We start from the raw sequence: 14555 nt of genomic DNA on the forward strand, positions 1-14555 counted from the left end.
GTCTATGAGATTAAATCCTGGTTAGAGAATGCTGGTCTACAGCTCGTAGAGCATAAGACGGAAGTAGTACTTATTACCAAGCGGAGAAAGTGCACTTCCATGAAGATCAAAGTTGGAATGCAAACAATTTATTCCAAGCCTGCACTTAAGTACTTAGGTGTAATGATTGACCAGAGGTTGAATTTCAGATTGCATGTGGAGGGTGCAGCAGCCAAGGCATATAACATCGGAGCGCTGGTTGCGAGAATGCTACCAAATATAGGTGGCCCAAGGCCGAGCCGTCGACTCCTTATTTCAAGGGTGGTCAGTTCGATCCTACTGTATGCAGCCCCAGTATGGGCAGATGCACTCGAAAATATAATAAATAAAAAAAAGATTGGAGCTGCGTATCGCATAAGTGTGCTCCGAACATGTTGCGCTTACAGAACAATTTCTAATGAAGCAGCTTGCGTGATAGCACGAATGATCCCGATTGAGATTCTGGCGAAAGAAATACAACGACTTTACGATCGAACGTACCTCACCGGAGAATCTCCTGCCCGTCGGCGACAGTTCGCACGAGCTGAAACTGTCGCGGAATGGCAAGAGAAGTGGGACGAGTCAGAAAAAGGCCGTTGGACTCACAAAATCATATGGGATATCCGGAAATGGATCGAGCGACCTCACGGCGAAGTAGGTTTCGACCTAACTCAATTCTTGAGCGGACACGGAGGCTATCGAGCATATCTGTACCGATTTGGGCGCGATGATTCGCCATATTGCCCACAGTGTGTAAACATTCCAGAGGACGCAGAACACGTCTTTTTTCACTGCCCCAGATTCGAAACCCAAAGGGCTACATTAGAAGCTACAACCGGGGAGCACTTTACACCCGAAAATATCATGGAGCTTATGGTGAAGGCCAAGGGGATATGGACCGAAGTAGAAAAAGTGATTACAGCCATCGGAAAGAAGCTTAGGCAGGAGGAAGTCATCCGAAAGAATGAACGCGAGAGGAACACGAATGTTGACATGAGCGCAGAATAAATTCTGATCCAGCCCCGCGACGTAATACCAAATGGGAGTCCCGCGGGGAGAGTGGAAGGAGAAGGAGGTGGTTTTAGTGGGTAAGAGTCCCACATAACCGTGTGGCAGGAGCCTGCGGTAGCTTTTGAAGCTTTCCACCTTCCATCGGGAAAAAAAAAAAAAAAAAGACGGACAGACAGACAGACAGACAGACAGACAGACAGACAGACAGACAGACAGACAGACATCGAATCGATTCTAATAAGGTTTTGTTTCACACAAAACCTTAAAAATGACTATTACACATTATTGAATGCATTATTTGGTAAAATTCGCCTCGGAGAAGGCGAATGGAATATCGGTCCTATCGCTGCCATTTTTGAATCGGTGCTTTGTCATGCCATTCCCTTTATCTACGAATTAAGCTGGAAGCACAGATAGACAGGAGCATATGAAGTTCAATAAAGATAAAAAATAAGAGAATTGCGAATCTGGGAACATTTTCCAGGGGCAGAAAGTGCGCAAATTCTTCAAGAAGAAAACCTTATCGAAATATCTTCATATGAGATCTGAGGAGGCCAGGAAACCGCATATTAAGCGTAGGGCTGTCTCTTCCTCACATTGGCCGGTATAGCCGAGATCTCATCCCATTTTTTTCAAAGTGGTAATTTAAACTGTAGTGCCCCGTTATAAACCCTACTAAGGGACAGCAAAAATGACACTAGCGGCAGCGGGTTCTTTCACAAGGATTTTTGTCTGCTGCGATTTTTCATTTCAGAGTTGACTTGTTAGTGGGTGGCCTGATACTAAAAGCTGACTTTGGCCTTAGACGACGTGAATGACAACTCCCATCCATTCACGCAAAACATTGTATAGTGTTTTTTTTCCGATTATAACCACGTGGGGTATCAGCTGAAACGTCTTGATCAGTACTTTTCGAAGCAGATATTAGTTTTGACAAAGGGGAGGAACGCGGGCGTCTGAATGGGGTCAATCGCTTCAGGAATCCACTCCCAGAAAATAGTCAAACGAAAATTTAAAAAAACTTTGGCAGTCCATATACATGGTGTCTATGCCTCAAAATACTCTACGTTACGATATCTGCTCAAATAAAGATAATAAATGTACATTATTATATTTTGTAAATTTGCCTCAAACCTTAAATTAATCCCAGATCAGCAAAATTAATATTAAGTATAGGTTTTAATATGAAGCATTACATTGGAAAGTTTGCTAGAGATCCTAATATTTTTAATAAAGTTATAGCAGGTTAAAGTTAATTCATTACTACATCGAATTTATTTTCGGGTATATTTAACATACGTCATATATACTACAAGCTATGTATAAATGGAACCAACTTGTTCCCAAACATTCCTGCATAAAAAATAAACAAAACCTTTCATACCTGAAACGGCGAGCTTCCGGTCTCCTGCTTTTACATAGACTCGTTTCATTGGTACTGAAGTCTCAAAATGTTCCACACATGTGGGGCTTATTCTGAGTACAATCAGGGGGAAGCCATTATTTTTGTAGGTTGTTTGATAAATTCCAGTCAAGTTAACTCCGCTAATTATTAGTTTTTGTAGTTTTATTTAGATACGCAGATGGTCATCTAAAGGGCAGCGTCTCCTTTTGTCACCATTTGCAAACGGCTTGGAGGCTATTTTTGACTAAGATACTCTTGTAAGGTGCATGTAGTTAATTTGCAGGACTTTATCGTGCGTCGGACAACAATTACCCCCGAATATCCACTATTCTAATTGGTGAAGAATGGAGGAGCTGAAAATAGTTTATTTACTTGTTTATTCAGTGGATACTATACCTAAATAAATATTAGATACATTCTTTGCCAGGTAGTTACTTAGTATTCTATCCTTGTTACTTACAGAGACTTAATGGAGGAATTTGTGATTTATATACGAGAAGCAGTGGACAGAAAGCAGGAAAATATGCGTCGTAGAAAACGTAAGGACGCCCTTCGATTGCAGCTTGTTAAAGTTTTCGAGAAGATTGCAGAGCATGGAACCTACGGAGTCAGGTATGCATTATTAATTAATTCTAGGAAGGTGGCATACGATGGTACAACTTCTTGGAAATCGTTTATGGTAGACACATTAAGACTTGCTGTCTAAGCCTAAGGTAATTTATATCTGGTTCAAGGAAAATATCCCAGTTATGTATACGAATTATTCCGCCCTAATCACGGGGCATGCATTATTTATTAGGCGGTTTGATGATTGGGGTGAATTATTTTCTGCTACATATTACCCCAAGTTTTATCAAAGTCATCTTCTAGATAATTGGGAATCTTTAGATCCTTGATATCGAGGCGAAATTCCATTCAGTTTTTCTTTTTGCTTGCCTTGGGTCACAAATTTGGTATTACCTTCATTGACTTTGCGAAAACGTATTTTGTTTTTGACTTTGAGCTTAAAAATATTTCACTTGCATCTGAAAAATGTGCCATAATGTTCACTCTGACGGCAATTGCTACGTTCGGGATGATTTCAGTAGAGTACTTCTGGTGTTGACAGACGTTTTCGATGGTATTTCAGGACGTTAGATTGCCTTAGGCATAATCCTTTTCGGAAGCATCTTACGACATCTCTGTGCATTTTGGTGGTAAAATAAATTATTATTAGAAGAAGAAGAATATCTGACAGTTAACACTTTGGTATGGTCGTTGCTGTAACTGTACGTCAATCATTTGCTAAATATATGTTTGTTAGGATTGGTGTGGGCCATTTTACTTAGATGGAAGAGCAAGTTTGTTGTAAATGACAATGTGTTGTAAAGGATGGGCGCTTTTGATAATTGACGTAATATGTTGTATGTGCCGTTGACTCCCAAGTGTGTTGAAGGCGCGAGATCATTACAGGCTGTTTCAGGTTCTTTCAGGCTCATATCCCTCAATGAACACCCTAAACTGCTCCATGTCATGTAAACTAATGGCTCTCAGGTGATCAAGCTTGCTCTTGGTTCATGTTTCCTCCCAGTACAGTTTCCTAAGTTGTTCTTTTTCGTTGTTCAGAGTCGTAGGCAGGAACTCTTTAGTGATTCCACAGAATGGCTCTGGTCTGTATAGCCAATGTGGCGTAGAAACCAGAGTCGGAGTCGTCGTCGAGGCTCTAAAGCCCATTTCAGACTATGGCCTTCAGAATGTCCTTTCAATCATCTAGACCCATCGATCGGGTCCTCCAATTTCGAAATCTGACCCTCCCTCCGAAAGTATTGACCAGTTTTTCGGAAGTTTGTGTTAGGGTCCATGTTTTTAATCCGTAGCATAGCCCGGATCGTATTATCGTTTTGTATACTCGGAAATTTATGGTCTGCACCGGATACCGGTTGTTGCGCCGTTGATAATTCGGAACTTTACTTTCCTTCTAAATCGGCAGCGAGCCGAGCGTACTCAGTTTGTTAAGCCACTCTCATATCTATTCACCAGATTGGGTCTAAGTGCTGTAATCGCCGCTTGACTGCCGATTAGAATCACAATGCCGCCCCCCACTTGTTGCTCTAAGCCATATGTCAACGTGTTTCAAACTTCATGCTATCCTTCGGTGTCAGTAATTCGGGATATCGCTTAGAAAGAATACAATCTTCCTTTGATTTAGTCAGCCCTTCTCGTTGATACTCCCGGACACCTGCATGTGCAGATGGAGAGAAGTCAATCTCAGAGGGACCTCTGAGGATGCCGGTGGGGCTGTCCTCATTATCTCAGTGGTACACTTACAAGCCAGTCTTTGACGTTTGTAAAACTATCTGTCCCCATACGTAAACATGGGCTATCATAGTGGCCTTGTATAGATTGATGGCCAGCCTCGCTTTGCTGCCTCAGGTACTAGTGATTCGTGGTCCAGCTTGGAGTCTGTCACATAGGGGTACATTTGCCCCTACATATTAAAACAATGTCATCAGCGTAGCGCTGGATCTGTATTCCAGTATTTGATAACTCTCATAGGAGTAACTTTGAGTAGTGTTCATGTCAATCGAGTTCCTACTTGCTGCCACTTCTATTTGCTTACTCTAACATCCCCCATCCAGAAGGGCAGCTTATTTCGCGTTCTCTTGTCATCAGGGCATCTCTGTTTGCGATGTGTTGTCGAACGCTACTTCGATGTCCAAAAACATATATCGTGCTATCTACTTAATTTATATGGTATCCTGTAATATATCTGTCAACAGATATAGGGTAGTTTCGGTTGATGGTCCTGCCCGGTAAGCATTATAACCTCAGTTAGCAAGTTAATTTAGTTTAGTGGGGAGAATCGCAGCTCCTAATACTCAGATGTTTGTTAGGGTCATTGTACTGTCCCCGGGGATTGCCTACAGCCTCACGTTTTTTCATAAAGATTTTCGCCTGCCGGCAGAAGTTCAAATTTCTTCATTCGACTGCGTGAATCATTGCAATTCCCCCTTCAGAGTGGACTTAACAGTGCATAGCCGGATGTCTAAAGCTGGTTCTAACCCCATCATTGTGGATGATTCCTTATTATCAGCGATGTTTGAGCGCCCTGACACTTAGATTCGGAATGTTTCGTTTAGTCGGCAGTTTAGCAGCACTAGAAATCCATACCAACTGGCTATGCTGTTGGATTTTCACCCCTCCTAAGGTGGATAGCGTGTACTTACCCTACTTGACGTTTTTAGTGAACATAACTAGTTCAGTATTCCTAGTGTTCACCGTGACTTCATTATGGAGGCACCATATGTAGATTACAAACAGTGTTACTTTCAAGTGGTTCCATACTGTGCCCGCAGACTTGCCGAAAATTATTACGGTTAGGTCGTCCGCCAATGCTTGTGCGACAGCGTTTGTGTCTTTCAGGAGCCATGGCAACGTGTTGATAACCAGGAGCCGTAACAGAGGAGAGAGAACTCCTCCCTGGGGCTGTGGAATTGTACCTATGGAACGAGATGAGTTAAATAGCCATTTCACTAGTTCCAGTGATACTACTTTGAATGCCAGAGTTCAATCTTTTGGTTGAGGGTTGGATGTATCTGTTGGTCCCGAGGTGAGATTTTGGATGCTGACTGGGAAATGCATTTCAAGCAAATGCTTTATCATTTCTTCATCGCTTTCTGTATACCTCCTGTTCTGTAATCGTAGATAACTCCGTTGCTAGCTACGTTCTTTGACAACGATCCGCTTTAGCTTTGAGGTTGCCTTAATAGATTTGGTCTCTTCGCAAAAGCGTTTCTATATGAGTGGGTGGGGTGGATCTCTACCCACTACGAAATTAACACTTCTGGGATCCGAGAGCGTGATATCGTTTGATACTTTCCATTCTTCGACAAGAACCGTAATATCACGGGAAGCCACCGTAATGTCGATGACCTCTTGCCTGCCTACGTTGAAGAAAGTGGGCTCATTGCCCAAATTGAGGATCCGCAATTCGGTTCCTACCCGGTACTGTAGTAGTCTCGCTCCTTTTGCGTTGATGTTAAAGCTTCCACAGTATATATATATATAATAATAATAATCGTTGGCTCAATCCATATTGGATCAGGACCTTGAAGTGTGTTAGAGCACTTCATTCAAGACCGTAACGTTACACTACAGTGCACTGTAGGAGGCAATGTGGACAGCATTGCGTTCGCCCGAGATTATTACCCTGATTTGACTCAGGTACTCATTCACTGCTGACTCGACTGGTCGCCGACGTCAAATCACGATACAAATCCCACTGCCACCAATGAGATCTAAACCGCGACATTCCGTACGACAGCCAGTATATATATATATGGTGGGGATCAAATCCTGCTATTATTCCGATGTCTTTACTTTAGGCATATTGGTTAGCTTTTATGAGTGGTCCACTGGAAATTTCTGTGATGTGTTTTTCGACATTTCAGTCTAGATCCGTAGGGTTTTGTTGACAGCAGTCATCTCGTGCTGGGTGTGCCTGTCACCATCCGCTCACGGTCTTGTTAGACGAGAGCTTTGGCTTGTGGAGAGCATCATATTAGATAGGAGAGATAGGTTGGCTTTCAGAGAGTTATATTCTACGTCAGTCTACCCTACAGTTCACTGCTTGACTTAGAGATTTTGAACTAAAAGAATTCGCAGTTTCTTCAAGGTTCTATTATACAAACAATATCAGCGCGCATATGCGAATACGGCGTATGATTTTGCTTTTCGTTAATAATATCCGACATCAGCTTCTGCGAGATCTATAGTGTCCTTTGGAATCCTTCGTTCAACTAATCTTCTGCAGCATAATTCATCCAATCATATATAAATTTGTTGTGGCTTTTTCTGACCGAAAACGTGCTGAATGTACATACTCTTGTGCGGAATATGAGTAGCCATTGCTTCGTGATTTGCATATTCAACGTAAGTTGGGAATTCGCATCCCCCCACCAATCCTAGTTAAATACAAAACCTTTTGGAAACGCCTTCGCTCTGCGTGAGATAATTTCGCCCTTGAACACTCATCATCCCGGAAATTTCGGGTTACTTTAGTCATATTTCAATCACGTTCAATAATTTATTATTTTTCACCATTCATTGCGAAGCCAACCGATTTTTTTCAAAGATTTTCTGCTCTATATTTATCTCATCCCATTGTAAGGACAATATATCTGGTCTCTCCAGACAAGGCAAGTAGAAGTTAAAACCTCCTTGAAACTTGAAACCAATTTTTTTATGCCTGAAATGTGTGCTTATAATCTTCTCCTTATTTTTTGCGCTTCTGTGCACGTTTCCTGGCAATCATCTTATTGCCAATATATTAAGGATAATTTTCTTAGAAAACTTTTTGAATTCGTTGGGATTCAACTTAACTTTTTCCAGGAAATTCCACTTATAATTCTTCCACAATAGATCGGTGGGTAACTGGAGCGAGCGTATCATTATGTTTTATTATGAGATTCCACGGGATTTCTTAGTGCTCATGCTTACAGGCTAAATTTACACAATATGCATTTTGTAACCGTGACCCCATACTCTACTTCCAATAGAATTGCTTTTAATATTTTCATAATTATCTTAATCGTCTTCTAATTTTTCCACAGTCCTTGCGTTTTGGAACGAGACACAATGTCGCTTCACCCGACATTCGTGGAATATATCGAAGGAGCACGAATTTACCTCGAATCTGAAACTGATAAAGATAATACCAGCATTCGCGAAGTTAAGATACATTTTTGCGACTTTATTCGGAAGATGATAAAAAATTTTACACGTAAGTATCTTAATAAGTACATCCTTTATCCCCTAAGGTAGATAGACTTAAAGCTTTCGCGATCTTTAAGCACCTTTTCTGTTGCAAAATCTCCCATGTTAGTGTTATCCATAATAAAAGACTTTTTTGTATCTTGAATTTGTACCTATTCTACGGCGCTGATATCTAACCATATTCCACGTGGATGTCATGAACTATAAACATTGCCGTATTTTGAGCTCAACCACTTTTTCAACTCAGAATACAAAGTTAGCTATCACTTCTCTTTTGATAGATTCCTGGAAAGTCATCATGTGGATGTTGAGATACTATTTTTATATTTTATCCTATATAATCCAAAGAGAATGTGGTGACATATTCTCAGTATATAATGCTACTTAGGTTAATAGCATGTCAGCACAAGGTTTTAGGAAAATTCTAAATCATCGAAATGACAGACGGAAATGACGGTCTTTTCCTGACGTATGGATGATGTCTTATTCCTGGAAATCTATCATTCCACTAAATGTAGGAACATGATGAAAATCGAATAGAAGCACCTTAAGCGGTTTTCTGTCAATTACCTTCTATAATACACATATATGATGGAATTGACATAACTCGTATGTTATGTAAAATCAATGTTTATTTTGTTCGCATTACAGTGGAATCATGTGCGACACTTTTGTCACGCGATTTAAGACGAAATCTTTTCAACTTGTTTGCAACATGGTGTGGGTCATTTTCGAAACCACTGGGAATATCTTCACAAATTGGAGCGACGGCTGATGAAGAGAAACTCCAATTCAGCGCACTTCAGGTATTCAATATTGTGTGAAACTGTCTCTATATTTTTACTAACTGGAAACTATTTTTTTTGTAGGCTATGTCCGCAGTTCTTTGTTGTGGCCCCTGTTTTGACCCGCAGTACCTTTCTGAGGAAGGTTTAATCTACAAGTGGTTGGATTTACTTTTGACTTCGAAAGATGAAAAGGTAAGTGATTTGATATTTTTTTTTATGCATGATATTAAATAAATCAAAACTTCTCAGTTTCATTTGAACAAAAATGAAACATGGAACGTGCAGTTGAATCGAATATATTTTCCTGCCCATTTCTCGGGCAGTGTATAATCTGTCAACTCAAAGTCTTTGTCCAAGGGGTTTCTGAAATAATTTATTTTTTGAATAACCTCGGGTATACATGATTCCTTTTGTCGTCGTTCATAAGCTTCCATTTATTGTACCTTTTCCGTAAAGAGATTCAAAAATAATTTACCAAATCTTACAATGGTATTTCCTACCTGTATAAGGGATAACGTTCTAGTAAAATATCGCACTACAAATATGTGCAATCAGCACAGTCAATGATCGACAATTTCTCCATTCTTCTTATCGCAAGAAGGTATAACATGTCTGGCACAAGGGGTGCATGTAAGAACCTGATAGAAAATAGTTATTATTTTTTTTAGGATGCGGGGTTAAGGGACAAAACGGAGATAAGTACTGAATTCAAAAAATCATTCAAGTCCTATTTCTTGACTAAACATTCAGGTTTGAAATAAATGGCCGCAGAAGCAAGAAAGTATTGTGGCGCGATAACGGCTTTGCCAGATATTAGAAGCAACGAAATACCAACGAAAAGGCAGATGATTAAAGGAAATGATTATGAAACGCCTTGAGAGGTTCATTATCAAGCTATTTAAAAAACAAAAAAATGATGAGGCCAGGAAAGGATATTCCGTCTGAATTTGGTGAAGACATAACTTTGAATATATTGATATTCTTAAAAGTACGTTCATCTCTAAAAATATTCCCAAGAAATCTTTACTCTTCGAAAAACAGGTCAAGAAAGTATCGATCGCAAGTGGGTCAAAATTATTTCCACAGGCGAGTAGGCTTTCCGGGTTTCCATAGCGGCAAAAGCTTGTGTAATGTATACCTGCTTGTTTGGTAATGAATCCTGTTCTTCACTGTTTAATTTTTTAAGTCCTCACAGGCAGATTTTTCGCAAACCATGGTGCCCCAGTCCGCAGCAGTTTTGATTCATCTCATTTACTTGATAGTCACGGATTTCTTGGTAGGCACTATTGCCCAGATGATTCTCAAGTCAACTTCTCAAGGAACTGTTTTGACTGTTATTGTAATTTAAAATTATGAAAAGGTTCAGAATATACATCTTGCTTTTAGTAGCGGAGTCGCCTCGCCATGATCGAATGCGACACTTTTCTCGGCCATAGATTTGGTCCGCGTAAAGGAACTCAAATCACTATCTAGCGTGTCCAGCTCTAGATACAGGAATGCAATCTAGAGAGGGCGATACTGCTATCGCCTATTATAATCGAATAGATATCAATATGAACTTAGGTACCATACAGAGGCAGCTTCTTGATTTTTTTCAGATTCTTCGGTTGGGTAGTTTCTGAGAATGGGTTCGTGCTGTTTCTCCATGGGTAGCTGACCAGCGTGTATTGCGCTAGAAGCTCATTAGTTCTTGACAAACTCGCCTGGGTTCACGGTGATCTGTTCGCTATCGGCGGTTATTTTCATGGTATGGAATAACAACCGAATTAGACGATAATTTGACCGTTAGGTCCTGTTGCTTTTTCCGCTCTCATTCGTTTGATTACCTTTTCAACTTCTGTGGCATTGGCAGGGGAAATTGCTCCATATCAACATTTTTTGCGGAAGTGGTGAATTGGAAGATTCTTCTCCTGAAATCTGTTTGAAGCACTCCCTTTCAATTGTACGTAAGAAAAGTGTCGTTCTTGTCATTAATACAACAAAAACATGAGAACAAATTAAAAGATCTTTATGTACGAAAACTTTGTGCTATGATGTTGGAGTAGTGCGCACTTCTTTTTGTGTTCGCGGAATTTCTGAACAGACATCTTAGGTTCGTTCTGGAGGTATGATCTCGTTAAGTACAGATTCTCCTTGTGTTGTTGCCGTTTCTGTGCAAATTTAATACTTTGAATGTCATTATGTGCTAGGTTCTAATGGGAAAAATGCACACTCAAATGGCTTTATAAAATAAATACATAAAACCTTTCATACCTGAAGCGTATAGCTTCCGGTTTCCCGACTTTTTTTTGTTTCGCTTAGATCGTTGGGTTTCGCTCCGGTGTTCTGCCTTTGCTTCACTCATTAGCACATGGACGCGTCATGGACGTGTTAGAGAACTGCTCCTACGTCAGATTAAAGGAACAGCTCATACGTCGGTTGTCAGTGAGTGAGGAAGCAAAGCTGAATGGTTTACTGAAAGAGCTGGCGTTGTGCGACCATACCCCCAGCCAGCCGCTCGGTTCAGAGCTATTGAAGTTCCTCTGATTGCAGCGACTCCCGGAGATCACACGTGCCAACTTGTGCGGACTCGGGATTGCTAGAGGTATTGTGCGACACGGCCGCACGCCTCGTGGTCGCGGAAGTCTCCAGAGACACAAATCGGGAAATTGAAGACCTGAAAGTAATGGTAACGACACTGGCGGACGTAGCCTCGAAGTTTACGGCGACGGTAGGTACTTTGCGTTCGGAAGGTAGATCTCGATCGCTGTTACGGTGGAGGTCTGCTTCCCGAAAAGGGCGTTCGGATAGTCGCATGCCGGGACCTTCATCGGTCTCGATGATTGGTACCACCGTAAATACGGAGCTCAAGCGACTTAATATACCATCGGATGCAATGCAATGCAACAAAAACTAGGTTCGCTGGGTGCCTCGTCGAGGGCTACCCGAAGCGCAGTACGCAGTACATCGCCTTAAAATTTTAGACCCTCTGCGCAGGCGTTGCTTCCTGGTTGACACAGGGGCTGAGGTATCGATTCTTTCTGTACCCCGTCCAAATACGGTGATATCGCAGAACATGCCGCGAACTCCTCTCCCATCCGCACTTACGGCTACAGGCAGGTGGACGTGAGTCTCGGCCATTCGTTTTAGCGGACATTAGTACCCCATTTTAGGCGCAGATTTGTCACTATAGGCTGTTGGTGGACCTGCAGAACAAAACCTAAAGTCGTCAGGAAAAATTTCCACCCTCGCAAACGACACTCTTTCGACAGTTTTCGAGGACATTATCGACCATCGCATTCGCGCACTCCTCCGAAAATATCGCAATATCACGATGTGCAGCACCATACCAAGACTACCGGCTCCCCGATCTTTGTCCTCTATCACCCCAGAAGCTGGCTGCTGGAAGGAAAGAGTTTGACGATCTTATGAAACAGGGTATTTACAGACCTTCCAATAGCTGTTGGTCATCTCCTCTTCATTTGGTGCCAAGCCAAATGGTGAATAGAGGCCTTACGGAGATTCTAGACGTCTGAATACTCAGACAATTCTCGGCCGGTACTGCATTCCACTCATCCATGATTTCGCGCACTCACGAACTGCCGTATTTTTACGACTTTTTTTTGGGAGTTGGGTAGGTGAATTCATTGGCAACAGTATGCTGTCGGACTACCAACTAAACTCCTCCCTGTTATCAAAAAACTAGCTTGGAACCGTTTGACACATTGCTTCGGGCTAGCCCTCCCGCTCTCCCGGCTTTGGGAGTCTTCAAGTCAGGGAATCCCTTTCACCAACGGGAAGGGAGGAAGGGAATTGTTTGTTTAAACAACCCTTTGCCATCCGGTCGAGTACAGTTTCCTTCGTAATAACAAGAACCCGAACATAATGCGCAACACAACTCCAGCTGCCAGCGCTCTTTAGCATTTCTGACAATGTTGTCTGGAGAGAGCTTCCCTGTGCTTGCATAAAGCTGTTGACGAAAGCCGTCCCATCCTTTGCAAGAGAAAAAGGTGTGCTCAGCGTCGTCCGCCACTCCATTGCAGAACACACAATCAGGAGATCAACTGTGGATCTCCCTGTTCTGAACCCGAACTGCCTTGGGGATAATTCTCCCGCACTTTCCTGGTCGTGTGAAGCATACACAGCGGTCGGTATGCAGACGGGAGCTCCGGGTCTCCTTTTCCCTTGCTGATCATCGCGAGTGTGGCTACCTTCCAGCGACAAGGAAAAATGCTCTCCTTCAAGCAAGCGTTGAACGCGCCAAGTAGCAAGTCTGGTCATTGGCAGAACACCAGCTGGTAGACTTCCGCCGAAATGCCATCAGGACTTGGCGCCTTCTTGTTTTTCATAGTGGGAGTCGCTACTTCAAGCTTTCTCATTGTGAGAAGGGGGCAATGCCCGACGCTTTCCGCGCTATTTTCCCCAGATTTTCCGGGCAACAACCTTATAGCCAAATCCCCAGGGGTCCTAATTCACCTCGTTGACCACGTTCTGCCTGGGGCGAGCTTTGCTTTTATTTATCGCGCTGCGGAGTTTCTTTTTTGCTTATCTATATTGTGCCTTTATGGTGTATGCCCTCTCACATGCCGTCGTTGTCAGGTTCATCACTGAATTCACGATGTTGCCAGCTGCGACGCTATCACCCTCCAGCACGGCCCTGCTTGTTTCAGGAGCTTCGATGATGTTCACCCTCGCGACACTCCACAGGCAGGGGGAGCGTCACGTTGGTGCTCGCCGGCAAGTAGCGGTTTTCAGACTTTGAACGCGATGTACTGGTGGTCACTTGCCGAGAAGTCTTTCAGGACTCGCCACCCGTCCACGGATGATGCCAGAGATTCCGACGCAAAAGTGTGACGCTCTCACCAGACGCGCCGCGATCCCAGCAGAGAACGTAATTTTTCCCTTCATTAGAGGCTTGGTGACCTGCCTGTCCGCATCTCCGGCATGGTGTTCCCTTGTCCAGTCCCTTATAAGTTGCTAACGTGTGTCTATGGTCCAGCCACCTGTAGCATTTGGTGGGGACTATCCGCATTCGTACCCTGCATACTACCCATCCAATTTTGATTTTACCGCCGTTAAGTAGTTTTCCTGCATATTGCTCGAGGACTTCCACCACGGCATGTTTTTGGCTTCAAGCATTTACAGAGGTGATACCTATCCATAACATTGGTTATCTCTGGATATTCACGCTTTATGGCCTTCACTTTCACGTTTTCTGTGAGGTAGTTAAGATCCCGCTCTTGCTAGTCGTCTTTGGGCCCAGTTCGACGCGGACTCGGCCACCCTTTGTTTTCCGTATGGGAGACATCTCTGCTCTGTTGTCTTCGGGTTTCATCCTGTAGTGGATTTCAGTAAGGACTTCCGGAAATATATTGCCTTCTGTCGGCTTAATGAGCAGAGCCGACGGTCTAAACCTTCGTCGTTTTCTCTTCTTTTCTGGCTTCTGGTTTCCAACCTCCTTGTCTTTGGACAGATGGGTCTCTGGTGGCGCAGCCAGTTGTTTCCGTTTATCCTTCTTCGCCTTCTTTTTTTGGGCCCTGCAAAACTACTTTCATAAAATCTCCTTCAGGCACGTCGTCCTCTTTCCGCCTTTTCCTCAG

General features: G+C 42.7%; 1 protein-coding gene across 7 annotated transcripts in view; it reads left to right on the forward strand.

Moving 5' to 3' along the window:
• Positions 1-14555, forward strand: part of LOC119649635 (protein furry) — a 582748-nt gene that overhangs the window by 103311 nt on the left and 464882 nt on the right. For all 7 annotated transcript variants that reach the window (XM_038051881.1, XM_038051885.1, XM_038051884.1 and 4 more), the window contains 4 exons: positions 2897-3046; positions 8026-8195; positions 8840-8994; positions 9058-9168. In XM_038051881.1, coding sequence (XP_037907809.1) covers positions 2897-3046; positions 8026-8195; positions 8840-8994; positions 9058-9168 — 586 coding nt within the window. The remainder of the gene's footprint in view (positions 1-2896; positions 3047-8025; positions 8196-8839; positions 8995-9057; positions 9169-14555) is intronic.

Source organism: Hermetia illucens, chromosome 2, assembly GCF_905115235.1.
Source record: "Hermetia illucens chromosome 2, iHerIll2.2.curated.20191125, whole genome shotgun sequence".
Taxonomy (NCBI): Eukaryota; Metazoa; Arthropoda; class Insecta; order Diptera; family Stratiomyidae; genus Hermetia; species Hermetia illucens.